Genomic DNA, 22,802 nt, shown 5'->3' with positions numbered 1-22,802 from the left:
AAAGAACAACATTAAAATAAACCTTTCATATATAAACAATAAAAACTTCAAAATGACAAGAGTAAGAGAAAAAAGATAGAATAGTGTGCCCGTTACTTTCTCAGATGCATTTTATTTTTTTAATGAAGTTTGTTTTATTTTCTATAATCTAAATACTTCAGTGTCCTTTACTGATCATGGCTAAAACTTAATCAATCCACAAAAATTTTATATTCCTTGGTACTACTAGTTACTAGGGACTCCGTCCAATACCCAAACTTAATTTATATAATAACACGAACACGTAATAATATATTTCTCTTTTGTCACATATTTATTGACCGATGAACACTAAGAGTCAACTCTTTGAGTCTGCTCTCGACCGCACAATGTCTCAATCTCTGAAACTACCGCTCTCTTGGCAACCCTAACCATCATATTGCTGGCCTGTTGTTACTTCATTTATGCGAGGGTTTTTTTTCCGAATACGATTTTAATTTTAAGTCTTTACTTGTGAATGTTGTCGTTAGATTATCTTCAACATGTTGAATGAAGTTGTGGAATGATCTTCCTAATCGGGTGGTTGAATCAGTAGATCTTCAAAAGTTCAAAGTTGGAGCAAATGCTTTTTTGTTGACCAGGCGGACATGAGTCTTTTTATAGTTTATTCATGACATATTTGTTTTTGATGCTGTTAATAGTTTATATATGACATGTCTGTTTTGACGTTGTTGCTGTTTTTAGAATGATTTATTGTTAATTTGTTCTCTTCATTTATTTATTTCCTTATTTCCTTTCCTCACTGGGCTATTTTTCCCTGTTGGAGCCCCTGGGCTTATAGCATCTTGCTTTTCCAACTAGGGTTGTAGCTTGGATAGTAATAATAATAATAATAAACGGTCGACACTAAAGTCGTAGGTAAAGATTGAAAACAAGCCAACGACAACCAATTACTGTAAATTAGAGTTTGACAAATTTTGGATAATTGTGTGAAGCACTAGTTTAGACTGTTGGTAAGTCTTATACAGAAGTAATGTGGTGAGGCGAGGTGTTGATTTTGTAGCACAAAAATGTTACAGAACCCACTAAGTCAGTGAAGCTTTGATACATACATACATATACCAAGGCACTTCCCCCAATTTTGGGGGGTAGCCGACATCAACAAATGAAAAAAAAAAAAAAAAAAAAAAAAAAAAAAAAAAAAAAAAAAAAAAAAAAAAAAAAAAAAAAAAAAAAAGGGGGGACCTCTACTCTCTACGTTCCTCCCAGAAGCTTTGATAACATAGATTTAAGTAAATTTCTCGGATCTTAAAGGTTTCTGCTGTAAGTTTTTGTTTGAAAGAAAAAAAAAATAACTTTTAAACTGGCCCTACCAGGTGTTGTCATCATTACTTTGCTTTTCAATATCTCGCGATACTCTTGATTCATTTTGTGATTTCTTGAACAGAAGGATTAAATTAAATCTAGTTTGTCAGTTTGTAAATCTCGCAAAAACTTTAACATGGGTAGACCTAAATGCTAAAAAAAATAATTGAACCAACAAACCAGTATTATCCGTTTTATCAAGCTTCTTTCTACCTGGCCTGTATCCGCTTTCACGTTTCTAGTGAATGTTTGGACTCGTTCCAAATCTGGGATATCGTTTCTCATTGCTTTGGCATAAAAGCAGTGTGTGCGGCTGTCGCCAGTAGGAAATAGTTATATAATCCCATAGACTGGGGCACCAGACTATAATTCTGAAATCGTATAGTTTGACCTTGTGTTTGCTCAATGAGGTTTGAAACTTTGATCTAAAACTTATCAAAAAAAAAAAAGAAAAAAAAGTTCATTGAATATATTACTTATATCTAGCCATATTCCTGTAGCCTACTTCGTTCTGGATATTCTCACATTCTTTAATAATGAATTTTCACGATATGTAAGTGTTAAAAATCATTCTACAGCAACGGTTGCCAAATGACACACACACACACATATATATATATACAGTATATATATATATATATATATATATATATATATATATATATATATATATATATATATATATATATATATATATATATATACACACACACACACACACACACACACACACACACACACACACACATATATATATATATATATATATATATATATATATATATATATATATATATATATATATATATATATATATATATATATATATATATATATACACACACACACAAATATTTTCTTGGTCTAAAGTCACTGAATAAATAACAAGAGGTGACCGTTGATTCGCTCTACTATTACTGTAAAACAAACATGACGAATTTTGTGAAACAAGATCAAGGACATTAAATAGCTTCAAAACATCGAATACAAGCATCCTGCTTTTCTAACTAGGGGTGTAGCTTGGCAAATAATAATAATAACAATAAAGTGTTACCTTGCCTAATTAAGCTGTACTGTAGTGATAGTACTGTTCATATATTATAGTAATATACAGTACAGTGTTTTGTTGCTATTGTATATATTACATCTAAATCTAAGTGTGGCATGACAAGTGTTATGTGTACCGTACTCTTACCATGTACATAGTAAATGTGTATACATGTACTGTACACTTACTGAAATGCATTAATTCATCAACACATTACTTACACGTTGATAGAAACAAATAAAAACAATATTAGGCAGTACAGTGGGCAGCAAGTTGGTAGGTTATGAGTTAAACCACGCTAAGACAGCAAGTATTTGTGGATTCCTGCTTGTCTCTGTTCCCTAATCCTGCTAATAAGGAGGGCTGCTTGACTGTGTGAGTATATATATATATATATATATATATATATATATATATATATATATATATATATATATATATATATATATATATATATATATACGGTATGTATGTATGTATGTATGCAGGGCCGTTTTTAGTTCATTAGGCACCCCAGGCAAGAACTCGTTAGGCCCCCCCCCCTTCCCTCCACGGTGGAAATAATAACATAAGCAATTTCGAACACAACTAGCATCTCAAGTTCCACAACAAAACAACATACTTTATTAATAAATCAAATTCACGTATATGTATACACAACAAGGAAAAGTATAGACTCAAAAGTATACAAACTATTTTTGTAAATTTTAATAAAATAACACCATTATACATTTTTATTGCAAATCCTACCTAAGATAAATAGAAAAAGGTAATCTTGCCAATCTAAAACCATAGAACTCAATCCATATATGTTGAGGGCTATGCTAAAACTATTATATACAAGTTTTCTTCACTGGTGTTTCATATTTAAAACCTGACTCTTCTTGACTTTCTTGCAGCAAAATCATCTATAGTGTCATCATACGAAATCTGTTTGGATATTTCTCTATTAATACTTATTATTGCCAGCCCATTTAGGTACTCCTGTGACATAGTAGACCTTAAATATGTTTTAATGAGCTTAAGTTTAGAGAAGCTTCTCTCTGCAGATGCCACAGTCACAGGTGTAGTGACAGCAATTCTTAATGCCACCCACATGTTTGGATAGATCTCTTTCAGGCCTTTCTCCTCCAGAAAAACAAAAAGGTCTAATGTTGTCATATTTTGTTTTGGCCATTGTTTTGGAAATGACTGCATCTCTACAATCAGTTTATCATAATTAAAATCAGAATGATCCCCACATGTGAGTGTATTACACAAATCCTTTGCCTGCTTTTCTAGCTCACTAGATGTCAGGTCAGAGAAGTTTATGAGAGCACTGAATTTCTTTGCAACATCACTCATCATTCCAGGTCTCTCTCTCAGAGATTCAATGGCCATATCCACAACTACATTGAAAAATGAAAACTACATTTTTTTTTCAAGGCATCGGTAATAGGTTCATCAGGGGTCTCATAGGAAAACTGCCTTTTAGTAGTTCTGAGTCTTTTCTGCTTTAGAGCAGCTTCCACATTCATCTCCTCACATATCTCTTTGGCAGATGTCTGGACATCAGCAAACCCAGTGTCTCTGTAGCTAACAATGGAGGTTTCAGCCTTATTGAGAATGTCACAGCTACATCCAGATGCATGCATTGTGATTGCAGAAGTTTATTCACAGTTTGAACTTTTCTAAGGATATCATACCACACCACCGTACAAATAGAAAACCGGTATGATCCCAGCTCTTCTGCTAAGGCTTGTGCTTCAATTTTAATAGCTGGATCTGCAGTGCTTGCTCTCTCTCACCTCTAAACGAGCATTTCTCACTTTTGCAGCCTGGAATCTTACAACCTCAACACTGTTGATTCGAGTTCGACTCTCCCACCGTGTGTCTGCCCAGGATTTCAAAGTTGTGTCCACATGTTTTTTTAGGGTCGACCACCTTTGAGTGGAGGCAGAAAAGAGATTAAATAATTTTTGCAGGCAGCCAAAGTAGCTAGTTGCATCTGAGGAGCTCTTTGCTGCATCACACACAACCAGATTAACAGTGTGCGCTCCACATGGCACAAATAAAGCCCTGGGGTTTAACTGAAGAAGTCTAACCTGGACTCCCTTGTTTTTTCCTCTCATATTTGCCCCATTGTCATATGACTGTCCTCTGCAGTCTTAAAAGGGGATATTAAGCTCGTTTTTTTTTTAGAATGAGTCTTGAGAGGTCTCCTGTTGTCTGCTCGGCCTCAAGGAACCCGATAAAATATTACTTAATTTGTGCAGTGCCTTCAGCTGTAACTATTCGAATTATCAGATAATTGCTCCTTGTGACTTAAATCTGGAGTGCAATCTAAAATAATTGATAATTTATAAACATCCAAATTTTTATTGTACAAATATCACTGCATTGCAGCATGTAGGCCTATGCTTAGGGTGTACAAGTTACAATTAACCTCTTGAGAATCCTTGAGAATGGGCAAATGTCAATATTAACTAATATAGCACAAATAGAGTAATCTAGGAAAACGCAACATTTAAAATAATAATAATCCTCTCAGCTTTATCCCTATTTATTCGGGGTCGCCGTTTAAAATGAGTCAGGGGTGCCAAAACGTGGAAATGGCATCATAATTATGGATTATTTTGACCTCATTTATGACAGGAATCAACGCAAAATAGCGCCTCCGGCTTTGACCGCGAAAAAGTGATGGATGTCCTATCCATTACTATAGATCATTGGTTTATAAGGTATATAGCTCCTGGATTTCATTCGAATTTTCAACTCAGAAATATCTACAAAAAATGAACTTTGTTTCTAATAAAAACTATAGGCTAGTCTTATGCACACACAACACAGCTGGTCACTTACCTCTACTTTGGACTCGGTTTTTCCTCTTCCTCATTTTTTCTTTTCTTGTTTGATGCACCTGACAGCTTGGACTGCCTCTTCATGATTGATAAAAGCTTGAATGCTTGACAGCTGCTTTGACAGCTTAAGAAGACTTATAAAAGAAGTAAAGATTGGAGTAAACATAATGCTTAGAACTTAACTAAGGTCACAAGGTGGTGTCGCGAGCAGTCAGCTGTCTTAGTTTTAAAGCTCCTTGATACTGACGACATCTACTTATCCAGTGGTGCCAACTTTTCCGAAACATTAAACACCGTTGCATCAAGTATTAACACTTCCATTATTCATTTATTTTCGCGTTTAAACTTGTATTTATTTGAATTATTCACGTAAAAATAATACTTCTCTCATTTGTTTATATATTATTTTGGATGGCAATTTGGCGCACCCCAAGCAAATGGCGCCCCAGGCGACCCTTGTGTCGCCTGCAACTAGAAACGGCACTGTATGTATGTATGTATGTATGTATATAAACATAAGGAAAACTTGATTATTTTTTTGGCTTAGATAAGTAAGATTTGGCGTTTACAGCAAGTGTTTTGGAGACCAAATGTCTGACATGCAAGTTCTAGTTCACAAAATTACAGATATTTCTATCTCTTAGCATGAACTTTTGAATGCTAACTAAAGTGAATTACATATATACTGCACTAACTTTTAAGATATCTACTCCTACACTGTAAACCAAAAATCTTTTAGTAACTTCTCAATTGGGAGACATTAAACTCCCGATCCTTATTTACTGTGTATTTCTATTTAATAAATATGAGTAATACTGTCCATAGCCCTGCTGTAAAATCCCAATTCAATTACAGATCCTCCCCTATTTCTCAGTAATTTTGAGTTCTATAGAATACTTCTCTTTAAGTTTCTTTGGTTCCACCAGTCCATAGTTTTATACATCTATCCAATATGTTAAGCAGATAAAGCCTTCACACCTGCATACTTAAACAAATTAATGTATAAGTGAGTTAGTGATGATACAAATACAGAACATATGTAGTCCCTGAACAAAATTTATTTCTTCAATTCAAAGACATTGTTTTACAAATAGAAATCCTCCCCAAATTACAAATGGTTTAAACAAATACACAGCTACTATGTCTACCATTAAATGGCCAGTGAAGCCTTGATGCATGCACAACCAGGTGGAATTGAAAGATTTTTTTTTTTTTTGTTTCTCTGTGGAGTTACTGGAGTATCTGATAGTTTGCAAGGATGCTAGTTTACACTTCCAGATGTTATCCATAAATTTTGTAATGCTTTTATTTGCTTTTTATGGTTTTTAGTTTCTGTAGAGGTGGTATTTATCCGTCATGGAGTGTCTTTATCTCCCCTATATTGTTAGAGAATTTAATGATATTTAGGCTTAAAGATGACTACTAAAGTTGCAAATCCATCCTGTGTTTCTTTTAGTCAATATATAGGTAGTTCCGTCTTGGCATGGGTGTTCCATTGTTTCTTTGGTTAAAATTATGATTTGTTTCATAATGTCCATCCTCTTTAAGCATTAGATGCAATCTATGGAACTCTGGTCAAATGGCCCAATGGTGGGGGCTGTAGTGGGATATGAGTGCCGAAGGATATTTTTCGTCTAACTGATTGAAAACTCCGTAAATTTGTTTATCATTTCTAGGAATTGAATTTTCATGTACATTTAGTTTCTGCTTCAATTATCTTTTTCTTTTAAATTCTGTATTTTATGCTTCAACCTCTTCTGTATTAGGCAGTTCTTCAAACAAAATTTTATTTTAATATACAGTATTCACTATTCTTGGGCAAACTGTTTCCTGGTTTCTTATTTTCCTTTTTCAGTTCATACTTCTCTGAAACAGATTTTTTTATATATCTTGCTGATAGGCCCATTTTAATCATTAGTAATTTCAGTTCTCTACGGTAATCATAGACCATACAAGTCTTAAATTTAATAAGGTGCTCAAGAACATAGTTGAATCAGTAAAACTTCAAAAGTTCAAACTTGCAGCAAACTTTTTTTTTATGTTGAACAGGCTGACATGAGTCTTTTCATAGTCTATATATGAATTATCTGTTTTAACATTGTTCCTTTCCTCACTGGGGTATTTTTCCATGTTGGAGCCCTTGGGTCTATAGCATTTTTCTTTTCCAACTAGGGTTGTATCTTGGCTAGTAATAATAAAAACTATGTACCTGAGGTTGGTGCAACACTTGACTGTAAATGATGCTCTAATCCACATACAAAAAATATTTCCTTACTATTATTTTTAATTGACTGAATTTAAAAGTTTGTTTGCGCATCTGAGATTAACGAGTGTAAGTACCTACCTCTCTATTTTGAGAAAGTACTTCAATTTCAAATGGCAGGTTATTGTCCTAATAATTTCATCTAGTTAACTTCCAACGTAGTCATTAATGTGGTCTTTTTAATTCCATACGAATAAAGGTCATGGATATCATTAAACCAAAGGCATAATGATTTCAAAAATGTTCCTTTTTGGAAGTTATTTCTCTTCCTGCAGAGAAGTAGAATTATAGTTCCTTGGAAATAGTCTCATATATCATGTTTTGTTACATTTACTTTGACTCTAAACACTGCATCAGAGAGTAATTTCATTGGTAGGGTATTCATGTGACAGATTATTTCCCAAGCTCACAGATATCCTTGTCTTATTTCAGTACTAAGAATTGACATTCCCAATACCAAACACTTCAGAGGTTTGCAAGTACGTACATTGAAATCAGAATCCGTACAGAAGGCAGTTTGACAGGAAAGTTTCTCCATGCTCAAATATGTGAAGTTCCAGTTCATGGAGGCATGTTATTCAACTCCCTCTTCCTTCACATTGCAATAGTTATGTAGATCATGATCAAATGAACTCCTCTGTTATCAATGGATCCAACTAGACAGAGAAGGAAATAGAGTGAGAAAAATTGAGAAAGCGTAACTAATATGATTTAGAAGAAATAGTAGGGTCCTGTTATGAACTTTGTCTAGGTAGCTTCATGAATACTCCACAAAACAGCACCATGAGACACTTTTCCAAAGAGGAACCGTGAGGCATTTGCACTCCTAACAACAATTAATTCTCCAAATCACAAACTGTCCTCACCACGAGACACAAAGAGAAAGCGGATCATGAACACCTAAACCTAATCCTCTTGTATAATCTACACAGTAATTGCTAATAAATCTGGGAGAAGACACCTTTAAGCTACTATAAAATATCAAAATCCCTGACAATATATAGTGCACATCTTGACACTACCAAACTGACTTTTGGACTGAAGGCGATACATCATGTATGGCATGTTATTGTCGTTAGATGCCAGTTGATCTCATTGCTTTACTAGAGGGAATTTTTCAAGCTTTCATGGATAATGTCAACATATCATCAGGTGAGGTTCCTAGAAATAATCAGAATATCTTATTAAAAATCTTTTTTCCTTATTTTTTTTTTTTTTTGCAAATTAATATCATATTCATTAAGACAGAACTATTTTAATTTTTTTACCTGAGAAGTAATTTTATTTTAGCTTCAAATCATGAAGTGAATGAAAATATTGATATTGACTACAGCTAATGATTCCTTGTGTCTTATTGGTTATATTATTACACCTAATTCAAATGGGAGGTCTTGTCAATTAAAACTTTTTCTTTGAAGAACTGAAACCATATTACAGAGTCGTATATAGCTCCTCATATGGTTGGTGCAAAGGATTTGTTCTTGAATCAAATGAAAATGGGAGCAAGCCAAATAAGTTGAGGATCTGCAGTTGGTGGGAATAAACCAAAGGAAAAAGTTAGAAAGTTAAAGGGAGAAAGTAAAGCAGCTTTGGATGAAAACACACTGGACGGATTGTTTAGCATCCGTCCAACAGTGGGTACCACAATACACAATCGAGGCAGAGGAGCCCAATAAGAAACTTTTCTTTAATCAGTGGAGATCACCCTTCACCTAATCTATGGTCTTTTAATTTGAATCATATCTCATTTCCCCTACATACAGTATATGTCTAAAACAAAAACATTTTCATGAATTTAGTTAAAACATTTCCTAATATTTTCCCTTATATAAAGTTTCTGAAACCTAAAATGCAAATAATGCAAAGAAAAATAAACTTATGTCTTATTTCATGCAATATCTGAAGAGGTTCTCAATAATGAGTCATCAAATAACTGATACATTCTTCACTGACTACATGTAAACAACTACCATATGCAGCAAGGTATTTAGTTCCTCTGCAACTAATTCTAAAAGGCAGCATTTTCAACACTTACAATACTTACTTGTACAGCTCAAAGACAACAAAATATCTTTTCCTCTCCAGATGCATCTGGTCTGCCTGAAAGAAAATTAATAGAAAAAATATACAGTATATAAACTTATCACTAGCTTCCATTCAATTTGAAAGTTCTTATGATGTTAGATGCAGTCTCCAACAAGTTTGGTGACAATTACATTGTTATGCTATGCATAAAAATCACAAATTTTAAGTAATTTGTATTTTTCCTAACAGTACTTACCTCAAACTACTTTCTTAGGAGTATCTGGGATCTCCTCCCAACCGACCAGAGTTTTGTGTAGTTTACCCAAGTCCCGTTTTCTATGAGGGGTAACCTCAGGTGGAGTGATACACGCCCTGAGGCTAACCCCAGGTCAGAGAGCATGCTTGCTCAGGTCTCGATCTCCAGTAAGTTCTCTGGTCGCGTTGCGATAACATCTCGACGCTCTCTCCATACCCAGTGCGACCCTTTGTGTCACCGACCCCCCTTTTGTGTCTTACGCGGTCCCCACGTGGACCCATTGTGTTCATTCTATACCCTTTCCTACCCTTATCCTCTGTGTTCATCGTGTAGGGGCAGCTTATGTTCTCCTACAACCACGTGTCCGGAGTGCGAGTCCTGGAACGAGGTGCAGTGGGTGCGCTTCGGCACCAAGTAGTTAAGAGAAAAAGATTTAGAGCCTTTTGCAAAGAATAAAAGGTTAACATAATTTACTGAACAAGAAATATAGTTTGTTTGTAAAGTATATGTAAGCAATAAAATGTTGGAATGAGAACTTTTTCTTCTGAAGTGAACAGAATAGGATTTAATACAATTTACAGCATAAATATTTATTGATAAAAAGGAAAGTGTACTTACCTAGCTTTAAAGACAACCTTGTTAATTTTTTCTTGTAAATACTTCACTAGGTTAAATCTCATACAACTAAAATGTAGCACTTGAGATAAAGTAATATCACAATGAAATTTCCTTGTTGAATCAAGTTCCAAAGATCCCGTAATGCTCTATTTTATATGCATGTATTGTATTTGAAGGTTTTAAACAATGACAGGTATTGTTGTCTCAGAGTCACTGTAGACATGCACTGCTTAGTGTATGCTTTGAGCAATACATTAGAGATGTTTCTTTAAAGTTCCTTGCAATAACCTTTTCACCTCAAGCTGTTTGGCCTTCTACATGTTGCTTTACCTTTTCCCTGTAGCTGCTGAACTTCTTTTAACTTCACCTGCTATAATTTCCACTTATAATTAAAAACAATCCTAGTGGGTCAATGTAACAAACAATAATCATTTAGACCTCTTTTAGAAGTAGAAAACATCTCTTTGAATTGATATTTTAGCTTGGTAATATACAAAGATCTTGATAGTACTTTTTTAATGTATTATAATTTATGCTTGTTCAAAATCAATTTTAAGTGATCAGATTCAATTATGGGAATAATGGACTGATTCACAGCGAGATAAATGCCAAAAGTTTAAGGAATACAATATATAATCTTAAAAATGTAATTACTGTGCCCAAGGTAATTTTTTAAGACTTTCTCGCGCTGAATTTGGTTAGTCTTATAATTTTGCTAAGTGCAAAATCACAAAATTTGTGTGTGCAGCATACTGAAACTAAAAGCTAAAGAAACTAGCCATGTTAATGCCTAAAAGATACAGTTATAATTAAGTAATCAATTTATTTATTATTGTACAGTAGGCTTTCAACCTACAATATTGATCAGTAAAAACACAAGGTATATACTGTACATGAACTTGAAAGTGACAGTATATAAAAAAAAGATGAGAAAAAATAAATAATGATGAAATGAACATTTCATTATTGACATATAAATATATTGCATTTAAGTTAAGATAGCAATTAAAATTAATGAATATTGCTAGCTAACATTGAAAGTATCATACATTTTACTATATATACATTTGCAATACCATTTTTTAGAATTTCATTCAGTATAAATGGCTATATATCTTTTTGATGGGGATAAGAAAATGTCATTCAATATTAGATGAAAGGATGACAACAAATGGAAAAATTACACACTACTGTAGTTGTTAATATACACTTGGAAATCAATAAAAACAGGGATTTAAAGTAACTGGGAATAATTTAAAGCTGCAAAATACACACTTAATACAAGAATGTAAACCACTTTCATTTACAGTATGTTACCTGCTAAAACTGTTGATCATATATACCTAATTGTAATTTTTTAGTGGTTTTATATAAATAAAATATAATAATTTCCTACTCGACCATCTTTATAAAAAAATTTACACTGTAGTCTTTGTTAATAGTGTATGTTTTCAATGGATTGGGGGAGGCTGAAGCCGGCAAAGAGAGATTAACAGATTATAAATAAAATAAAGAGTCTTCCCTAGTTGGTAGTTGCTAGCTATAACCTAAACAGAATTCTAATATTTTGATGCCTGCAAATCATAATGCTAATATCTATAAAGTGCATATTAAAAATTCCAAACTTTTTCTCTCAACACTCAAAACCCTTCAAAACCACCTAGCACAGTATTGTGAGCTAGACCATTTGGGTGAAACTGGCCCGGGGTGGTATAGGAGTGCCACTTTATCTAGTATTCTCATAGTATTCTCATTCTATCAGTCATTAAAGACACAAAACCCAACAACAATACATCACTTGAAGTGTTGAGGTTGCATGTGACTCGCAGGTAATTTACTAAATATTGTAGAGTATTAAATTTTTTTCTGGTCGTATATATCATTAAATATTTAAATTAACACGGCATAATTTGGGTACGCATAGTTTATCTAATGTTAGTAAAGGAAATTTCCATATTACACAGAATTTAAGTAAAATCATCTATGAGACAAAACTTTAAGAACCTTGCAATTTGCAAGATCAAATATGCAACAACATAAAGCATATGGATTTGGGAGTAATCTTTATCAAATCTGACCCTACACATTTTAATGGCATCCACGTAACTTTAAGTGTAATGTAAAATATCCAGTTACATTGGTCACAAAAAGTTTTCAAGTAAAATACAGAATTAGTTAAGAAATGGGACTTGGTAAAGATTACCATTCCCGTAAATAAACATTAGCATTAGATTTATTAATCTTTGGGAATCCAGCTATACTGTATTACCCAAAATACAAAATGAATCTTCAAGATACATCAACAGTTATAACCATATGTCAAAATGAAGTAAGAAAACTGTACAAAATGACATATTGCATGTTTATAAATTACTTTATAAAAGGCAACCACCTGATAAACTATAAGTGTTTTACATCTGCTCTAATGCACTGCAGACTAAAATATTCAAGGAAAATGCACTTCAAAATACTTTACACAGCTACTACTAGTTCTAAATCTTAATTAAATATATTCAAAATAACAAATATACAGAACCACTACAAAATCAAGTATTGCATCGAGTAACCTGGCTTTAAAGGGGGATACAAGGGTCGCGTAAAAGTATTATGTGGCATACAGCCAGTGATGCGGGAACAATAACGAGCTAATAGTTTTCGATGGGGATGAGGAATCACTGCATGGAATGTTCTTTCTTTCTTTACTAATTTGTCAAGAGATTTCACACAGCATCCTCTTATGTTCATGGGAATATAGTCTCTCTTATCAGATAGAGGTTTATAGCCTTCAAAGACTCGAGACAATGGAACTGGGGGACCTCTTCTTGGCTTTGATTTGGTCATTGGATATTGTGTCTTATTCTTTGCCCGTTTTGTGGGTGGGGGGTTGAGAAGAGCATCTCCTGTAATAGCTTGGTCTCTGTACACAGATGACTGTAAAAAACTGGGCACTTGGTTGCGAGTGCAACACATATAAACACACGGGACCTGGACAACAAAACTTTGACCAAATGCTTCTTCTCCTAATCTATATATCTCCAAAACTTGATCCAGAGTAACTTCATTGTTACCAACCCCAGAGGGAGAAAGTCTATCAATTCCATGATTTCCTTCATTACTCTCATTGCTCGACTCTTTTGATGATGCTATCTCTAAATGATCTGGCAGACCTTTAATAAACGATGTCATTACTTTCACCAAACCAGCCTGGAATGAAGAAAAAGAAAATAAACAAACACTGTACAGTCACCCAGGTCAGTAGTTATCTTTTACTTTCTTAACCGGTAAACCAAAAATTTACATCCTACTTCATATCCACTAACAGGAGAAAGAAAAAGAAAAAAAATATAACAAGAGTATTTTAAAATATAGGATATTCTCAAGAGTCAAGATCACCAAAGGAGAGTCATTATTATAATAAAATACTGATAAAAATTTTCATAAATGGACAAAATGTTATTTTCATTAGTAAAATAAATTTTTGAATATACTTACCCGATAATCATGTAGCTGTCAACTCCGTTGCCCGACAGAATTCTACGGGAGGGATACGCCAGCTATCACTATACTAGAAGGGGGTGTACTCACAAGTGCCACCTGTGGCCAGGTACTACAGTACTTGTTGTTGACGCCACCTCACTTTTTCCTCGGTCCACTGGTTCTCTATGGGGAGGAAGGGTGGGTCAATTAAATCATGATTATCGGGTAAGTATATTCAAAAATTTATTTTACTAATGAAAATAACATTTTTCAATATTAAACTTACCCGATAATCATGTAGCTGATTCACACCCAGGGGGGTGGGTGAAAAACCAGTGTACAAGACTAAAGGATAGCTAAGTATCCCGTATTTCATATAATCAGTTATCCACAATAACAATGAAATAATAAGTACCTGGTAAGGAAGTCGACTTGAACCGTTACTCTGCCTTTAATAAGATCGTCTTCCTTACTGAGCGCAGCGTTCCTCTTGGAAGGCTGAATCAACTCAAAGGTGCTAAAGTATACAGGGCTGCAACCCATACTAAAGGACCTCATCACAACCTTTAACCTCGGCGCTTCTCAAGAAAGAATTGACCACCCGCCAAATCAACAAGGATGTGGAAGGCTTCTTAGCCGACCGTACAACCCATAAAAAGTATTCAAGAGAAAGGTTAAAAGGTTATGGGCTTATGGGAATGTAGTGGCTGAGCCCTCGCCTACTACTGCATTCGTTGCTACGAATGGTCCCAGGGTGTAGCAGTACTCGTAAAGAGACTGGACATCTTTGAGATAGAATGATGCGAACACTGACTTGCTTCTCCAATAGGTTGCATCCATAACACTCTGCAGAGAATGGCTCTGTTTGAAGGCCACTGAAGTAGCCACAGCTCCCACTTCATGTGTCCTTACCTTCAGCAAAGCAAGGTCTTCTTCCTTCAGATGAGAATGTGTTTCTCTAATCAGAAGCCTGAATAGTAAGAAACTGAGTTCTTAGAACTTGGAAAAGAAGGTTTCTTGATAGCACACTATAAGGCTTCTGATTGTCCTTGTAAAGGTTAAGACCTTTTTAGATAGTACCTAAGAGCTCTAACTGGGCAAAGTACTCTCTTCAGTTCATTCCCCACCAAGTTGGACAGGCTTGGGATCTCGAACGACTTAGGCCAAGGACGTGAAGGAAGCTCGTTTAGCAAAAACCGAGCTGCAAGGAACATGTAGCCGTTTCAGATGTGAAAACAATGATCCTGCTGAAGGCGTGGATCTCACTTACTCTTTTAGCTGTTGTCAAGCACACGAGGAAAAGAGTTTTTAATGTGAGGTCCTAAAAAGAGGCTGATTGTAGAGGTTCAAATCTTGATGACATAAGGAACCTTAGGACCACGTCTAGATTCCAGCCTGGAGTGGACAACCGACGTTCCTTTGAGGTCTCAAAAGACCTAGGGAGGTCCTGTAGATCTTTGTTGGTGGAAAGATCCAAGCCTCTGTGGCGGAAAACCGCTGCCAACATACTTCTGTAACCCTTGATCGTAGGAGCTGAAAGGGATCTTACTTTCCTTAGATATAACAGGAAGTCAGCAATCTGGGTTACAGTGGTACTGGTTGAGGAAACTGCATTGGTCTTGTACCAGCTACGGAAGACTTCCCCTTGAGACTGATAGATTCTGAGAGTGGATGTTCTCCTTGCTTTGGCAATCGCTCTGGCTGCCTCCTTCGAAAAGCCCCTAGCTCTTGAGAGTCTTTCGAAAGTCTGAAGGCAGTCAGACGAAGAGCGTGGAGGATTGGGTGTACCTTCTTTACGTGAGGTAGACTTAGAAGGTTCACTCCTAGAGGAAGAGTCCTGGGAATGTCGACCAGCCATTGCAGTACCTCTAAGAACCATTCTCTCGCGGGCCAGAGCGGAGCCAACCAACGTCAGCCGTGTCCCTTTGTGAGAGGAGAACTTCTGAAGTACCCTGTTGACAATCTTGAACGGCGGGAATGCATACAGGTCGAGATGGAACCAATCCAGCAGAAAAGCATCCACGTGAACTGCTGCTGGGTCTGGAATCGGAGAACAATACAACAGGAGTCTCTAGGTTATCGAGGTAGCGAACAGATCTATGGTTGGCTGACCCCACAGGGCCCAAAGTCTGCTGCAAACATTCTTGAGAAGGGTCCACTCTGTGGGGATGACCTGACCCTTCCGGCTGAGGTGATCTGCCATGACATTCATACCGCCCTGAATGAACCTCGTTACCAGTTAGCTTTCGATCTTTAGACCAGATGAGTAGGTCCCTTGCGATCTAGAACAACTTCCACGAAAGAGTCCCTCCCTGCTTGAAGATGTAAGCCAGGGCTGTGGTGTTGTCAGAGTCCACCTCCACCACTTTGTTAAGCTGGAGGGACTTGAAGTTTATCAAGGCCAGAATAACCGCCAACAACTCCTTGCAATTGATGTGAAGTGTCCTTTGCTCCTGATTCCATGTTCCCGAGCATTCTTGTCCGTCCAAAGTCGCACCCCAGCCCGTGTCTGATGCGTCCGAGAGGAGACGGCGGTCGTGTTTCTGAACAGCCAAAGGTAGACTTCCTTGAGAAGAAAGCTGTTCTTACACCACGCGAGAGAAGACCTCCTCTCTTCGGAAACAGGAACTGAGACCGTCTCTAGCGTCATGTCCTTTATCCAGTGAGCAGCTAGATGATACAGAAGGGGGGGGAGGTGGAGTCTCCCTAACACGATGAACAGGGCCAGCGATGAAAGTGTCCCTGTTAGACTCATCCACTACCTGACTGAGCATCGGTTCCTTCTCAGCATGCTCTGGATGCATTCTAGGGCTTGGAAGATCCTTGGGGCCGACGGAAAAGCTCGAAAAGCTCGACTCTGAAGATCCATACCCAAGGAGACAATGGTCTGGGATGGGACGAGCTGAGACTCCTCAAAATTGACCAGGAGGCCCAGTTCCTTGGTCAGATCCATAGTCCATTTGAAAATCTCCAGACAGCGACGACTTGTGGGAGCTCTTAAAAGCCAGTCGTCTGACGGAGCCGGACACAAGATCATGGTACTGCTGCACAGTCTGTGAACTGTCAACCATGGGCAAGCGAGGAAGTACAGTGACAACCCGAATCTGTCTAGACTGTCTGGGTCGTACAGACAACTCCTATCGGGTTGCTGAGGTTGCCGCACTGCGTCACAACAAGTCACTTCTGCTGGTTGTTGAACGTCTTCCCCGTGACACATTGACTCCGTAAACAAAAAATCCTCTAACAAGGACTAAGCTTGGACTGCATGTCTTGCAACACAGCTCAAGGTCTATGGGAGCAGGTGTGGTAATAGACGGGATTAGCGACTGAAGTGGAACCATTACCTTCCCTGGAAGCATGTTATGCTTAAATAAAAGTCCATAGGAGGCTACGCAGCTAAAGGCTCCCTCCAAATGACAGAGTCCTCAAGGGAATATCAGAAGGAGGGAGAAAAGAACTTTCTCATCTACAGGGACCATATCCTAGAAAAGCTAAGTTCTCTCAGTGAGGGTTTCACTGGTGCAAAAGTAGCAGACTAGAAGGCAACGTTATGAAACTGCTTGACAGTCTAGTGAGTTGGCAACAACCAAAGATGTGTGACTGAGAAGCATGCGGTAAGGTATGCAGAGCATGTTGTATGCAGAGTATGCTGTATGCAGAGCATGCTGTATGTAGAGCATGTTGTATGCAGAGCATGCTGAATGCAGAGCATGCTGTATGCAGAGCATGTTGTATGCAGAGCATGCTGAATGCAGAGCATGCTGTATGCAGAGCATGTTGTATGCAGAGCATGCTGTATGCAGAGCATGCTGTATGTAGAGCATGTTGTATGCAGAGCATGCTGAATGCAGAGCATGCTGTATGCAGAGCATGTTGTATGCAGAGCATGCTGAAAGCAGAGCATGCTGTATGCAGAGCATGCTGAATGCAGAGCATGCTGTATGCAGAGCATGTTGTATGCAGAGCATGCTGTATGCAGAGCATGCTGTATGCAGAGCATGTTGTATGCAGAGCATGCTGTAAGCAGAGCATGCTGTATGTAGAGCATGCTGTAAGGTAAGCAGAGCGTGTGCATGGCGTTTAACATTTCTCAGAAATTCCATGACCAGTGCTAGAGTGCTTTATGCATGCTTGCATGGGGTTTTAATATCAACATAATATTTACCTTACATTCATAACTCATGATTCATATTTTTGCCATATTTTGCGATATTGTTAAAAATGTATTGCAAGGAATACAAATATATTTTTATAAGTAATACAAATAACCTCCATTATCATATTTGAAAATGGAGGTAAGGTATGCTGAACAGCAGAGTCAGAACGAGCTGGAACAACAATAGTTGTGGTTTCCTCTTCAAGACTCTGTTGAGGGAACACCTGAGGCTCAGTCTGCAAAGGCTGATCAAAGGAAGTAGCAGAAGGTAGGCGCATGGGTGGAGGAGGCTGACTCCTGGCATGAGTGGCTGAACTCAAGGGTTGTGCTTGCTGAGTGGTTGGCGGATGCGCAGTAGCAAGTTCCTGAGGAATGAGTTGAGGTTCCTGCGGTGTGAGCTGAGAGCGAAAAGGAAGTGGCTGCGCAGAACGCAGTAAAAGTCTCGCAAGTTGAGGCTCCTGAGGCGCAAGGCTAAGGTGTTGAGGTGCTTGCCTTGAGGAGGGTTGAGCTCGCTGCAGCGAGAGCTGAGGAGACTGACTCATGGATGGGAGAGGTTGTTGTACCTCAAGCGAGTGTTGCCTCACTGGTGGAACAGCAAGTGGAAGCGGAGGAAGAGCAAAATTAAGAAAGAGAGTCTATACTCTCTTAGACACCAACACTTCCGTCTAAGGGAAGGGTCGGCCATTTAAAGGTGAAAGAGAGTTCATACTCTCTTCGTCACCATAAAAAATCAAATTAATTCCAAAAGCTAACTAAGCTAATATAGAAGTTTCCAGTATAGCGAATAGCTGCAAATTTTAGAGAAATACTTCACCAAACCGTGAACAATACTCCAAAATCATAGGCGTATCCAAGAACGTCTTGCCGGAAGCACGACAGAGGAAAAAGTGAGGTGGCGTCAACAACAAGTACTGTAGTACCTGGCCACAGGTGGCGCTTGTGAGTACACCCCCTTCTAGTATAGTGATAGCTGGCGTATCCCTCCCGTAGAATTCTGTCGGGCAACGGAGTTGACAGCTACATGATTATCGGGTAAGTTTAATATTGAACATTTTTGCCTATTTTCAATAAATACTGTACAAACCTCTTATTTTACTTAATACAATACTTAAATGTGGGGTAGGATACACACCAAGCATAATCCTCAGTACTGATTTCATAATTGCAAATTGCTATTTTGGCAAGCAAAAGCAAATGAAGATGAAAGCACTTTAAGGCACTGAAAGGAAGCCATTTGTAACTGAAGTCCGAATTCTGTTTTTATGGAAAATATAGTTATCAAACACCTTCTACATTTGCCAACAATAAGCAAACCTATTTTAAGGACATTGTCAATCTGAAAATTAGTTAAGTTGATACTAAGTAACAGCAACCGTTACAAATCAATGGCCTTCAGATTTCCAAACCTATAAGTGCAGTTTCTTAGGGTCTTGATGAGATATTATTGTAGTTTTCTTTATTCGTAACACAAGCTATAAAACTGGATTATTTTTATGTATACAGAGATAATGGTATCAATCTCACAGAATTAAGATAATTTGTTTTATTGTTATTAGAGTACAGTATTGTATTATTCCTCCATATTGATCTAACCAATCTTTTACTGAAAGTGGTGATTAACTTAGCCAACAATGGCGATTACAATTTATACCAACATTGGAGGATACCCGGTGCGACCATTTTCTGGAAGCTCTCAATTAAATAAGACATATGTTTTCATCTGGAATGCTTGTTGTCTTCACACTAGCGAATTTTTCAACAATTGTATGGACAAGACTATTATACAAATATGTTTTATGTAAAGTATAACAACTTTCTTGAATTTTGCTCTACTGTATAGGGTAAGATGTGGTATGAATATACTCCAATTTCTTGTCCGCTGCACTTTCCACCTGAATTCTTAATTGGAGCAGTCTTCATCTATGGCGTTTTCCTTGATATTCTGGTACTTCCTACTAGCATTCATCAAATTAATTCTAAATTTACTGTTTTTCTCACTAACTATTCCTTATCCCTTCTCATCTATTTTCTAGCTATTTGATAACATCCTCCAGAATTTTGCAATGGTGGTCTTCTCTTCCCACCTCAATCTAGCCATGCGTCTTAAGTCCATAGTAATAATTCAAACCCTCCATCATTTCCATGGACATCCTCTGGCATTCATATTGTTCCTCTTTTGGTGCTGGTTTAATGTTAATGTCTATGCTGAAACTAAAAATTTCATGTTTCCTCCTTGTAACAGCCCTGCCCCTCTAACATAGTATTGGGATAATGAGGCAGTGTGTGGCAATACCACTGCGTGAGTAAACCACACCCATTTGTCTTTCCGTTATCTTCTTGACAGGTTCAAGTGCATCCACTATCCAGATTACAATTTTGTATCAGGAAATTCTATAGAAACTCATTAATAATCATTATAGATTAAAGATTATAAATGAAACTATAAGAGAGATTACTCAAGTGCCATATGTGGATGAGATCATGATGGTGGCAGATGGAGATGGTTTGGGCATGCTCTTCGCCCTCCCCACGAGAGATTAGTTCACAAAATGTTCGGCTGGCCTCTACAAGGCACTAGAAGAGTAGAAAGACCCAGACCTACATGGCTGAGCACTAAGCGTGAAGTAGTTGATGAATGGAGAAGTATTGAATCAAAAGCTCAAGATAGACACACCTGGCAAAATCTAACCGAGGCCTTTTGCGTCAATAGGCGTAGGAGGAGATAATGATGATGATGATAGATTAAAGGGGATGTCTTCTTCTGGGTACTCTATTTTTTCTTGTAATGGTTGTTCAAAGGATCTATTGCTTGGCAATAATGATCCCCATTCTCTTTCACCAGCTATGGTCGAAAGTGTGATTTTACAAACCATTATGAAGAATGTGGTTCCTTCTCAATTCATCTTATAATGGATTATTTTCAGTTAGTAGATGTGCATGTAAAAAAACCGTCTTTTAACTAAAGGGAAAAAATAAACAAGACTAAAGTAGTTGATAACTATGAAAGTCAAGTTGGTGATCCCATACCGGGTATAACTAAGCATGCAGTTATAGATAATGATGAGCTTCACATGCTTTTCACTGTTTTTACTATATTTGTGCAAATTCAAAAGGCCAGGAAGCCATTGGGTACAGGCAGCAGCAAGCATAGCCTAACCTGCCATGGTTGAAATCCAAAGAAAACTCCTTAAGTTGTGCCTATCAGTTCTGTTGTACCAGTCAGTAAGGGTTCTGTTGGTACACAGAGCATTATAGTGTTAATAACCTCTCCCTGAGCCCCACTCTCCCAAATTATTTCAGGTCTTATAGTGAAACCATGATATTTCTGCAATCCAGTCAGCTCTATTCAACCACTGGATTACTAGGTAGAAGAGGTAGAAGAAGAGGTAGTCAGACTGGATCCTAATATTTCTCTGTCTGCTGAAGTAAGCCTTCATAAACAACCTTTGTTTACATTTATTACCAATGTTGCATATTGGATGGATTCTGTAGACCATGATTTGCAATTATTAAATTGGTTCTTAAAGACTTTGGTTTGAGCTGAGAAATGGTTGCATCACATTCTGGGTGGCAATAGAGATCAGTCTCCTGTAGGCTTAGCCATTAGCTCATCTCAAATTTTAAATATGCGTGTTAATGTGGGTGCTAGTATCTCTACTGCCAAAACAAATCCCTTACCAGGAATTAGTGCAAAAGGTAGTAAATAAACAGGAAGGCTTGTTGATTCCAACTTGGGAAGATTCTATGAAGCACGATCAAGAAGGTAAGTAGGAAGTAGAAGAGGTATCTCTGTTTCAATCTCTGAGAAACTGCACTGCAGAATATTATCTGAATAGTTTCGCCGAGGTAAGTTCTGATAATTCTTACAATATTCCATTATTTTGTTGAATGCTTATGTATCTAAGTCACCTATACTCCAAGTTTTTCAAGGATAGAGTGAATAAATTATCTCTGGAGGAAAATGAGTTTATTAATTCTGCTTCCTGTCCTTTGTTAAATCCTTATCTGCCACTGAAGTATTTGCTAATCAATAAAAAAAATCAACTACTCAACCTTGTTATTATCTCTAAACAAGCTAATTCTCTTGATTCCCTTATCAATCCAAACAAAAGGAAGTCATTGAATACAGGTTTTTCAAGTATACTGATTAAAGAAATGTGTCCCCTTGATTTCATAGGGATTACTTCAACTCTTATGGCAAAAAAGTTGGCAGAGCATGCAGACCTTGATCTTACTTTTGATTAGCTAAACTGTTTAAATAAAAACATTTTGGATGGGTCTCTGGAGGCTACTGCTGTGTTTATGAATCTTGTTAAATGTAGGGAATCCCTGTGTTCCTCTATAGTTGGGAAGTAACCGGTGCACAGAAACTCAATTTAATTACTTCTATATTTGATGTCAATTTGAAATCCAGATGGCATTGATAATATGGCAGTTCAGGTGCCTTATTGGGGCAAATATTTGATCAAGATAGGATTGATAATGTGGGAATTCAGGTAGCCTCCAGAACACAAAATGGTACTCTGTGGGGTCATGTCATGTCGGTCTTTTTATTATCTCTACTGTTCAGAGGCTACTTCACCTCAAGATTTTTTTTTCTATTACATCTAGGGAGTCTTTTCAGATCAGTGATATGCCTACAGAGTTTTTTAACATGCAATCCAACCGCACTACCAACAGGACTCGATGTTATAGCAGAATAAATGACTGTACTTTCATAAAGATCCCAGTAGAGGGAAACCTTTCAACCTCATCCTTGGGTCCTAACTGAGGTA

General features: G+C 37.1%; 2 protein-coding genes across 5 annotated transcripts in view; both read right to left on the bottom strand.

Moving 5' to 3' along the window:
* Positions 1-3,259: 3,259 nt before the first annotated feature.
* LOC137632370 (zinc finger MYM-type protein 1-like) lies at positions 3,260-3,772 on the bottom strand. The gene has a single exon (XM_068364305.1). It carries the CDS (start codon positions 3,770-3,772, stop codon positions 3,260-3,262), a length of 513 nt encoding a protein of 170 aa, XP_068220406.1.
* Positions 3,773-11,203: 7,431 nt separating this feature from the next.
* The window catches only part of LOC137632459 (TAF6-like RNA polymerase II p300/CBP-associated factor-associated factor 65 kDa subunit 6L), a 59,998-nt gene continuing 48,399 nt past the window's right edge, over positions 11,204-22,802 (bottom strand). For all 4 annotated transcript variants that reach the window (XM_068364393.1, XM_068364391.1, XM_068364390.1 and 1 more), the window contains exon 9: positions 11,204-13,598. In XM_068364393.1, the coding sequence (XP_068220494.1) occupies positions 12,933-13,598 (666 nt within the window). In that variant the 3' untranslated portion in view covers positions 11,204-12,932. The remainder of the gene's footprint in view (positions 13,599-22,802) is intronic.

This window comes from Palaemon carinicauda, chromosome 41 (genome assembly GCF_036898095.1).
Source record: "Palaemon carinicauda isolate YSFRI2023 chromosome 41, ASM3689809v2, whole genome shotgun sequence".
Lineage (NCBI taxonomy): Eukaryota > Metazoa > Arthropoda > Malacostraca > Decapoda > Palaemonidae > Palaemon > Palaemon carinicauda.
The sequence above is the reverse complement of the archived record's forward strand: the minus strand, read 5'-3'. Positions and strand labels throughout refer to the sequence as shown.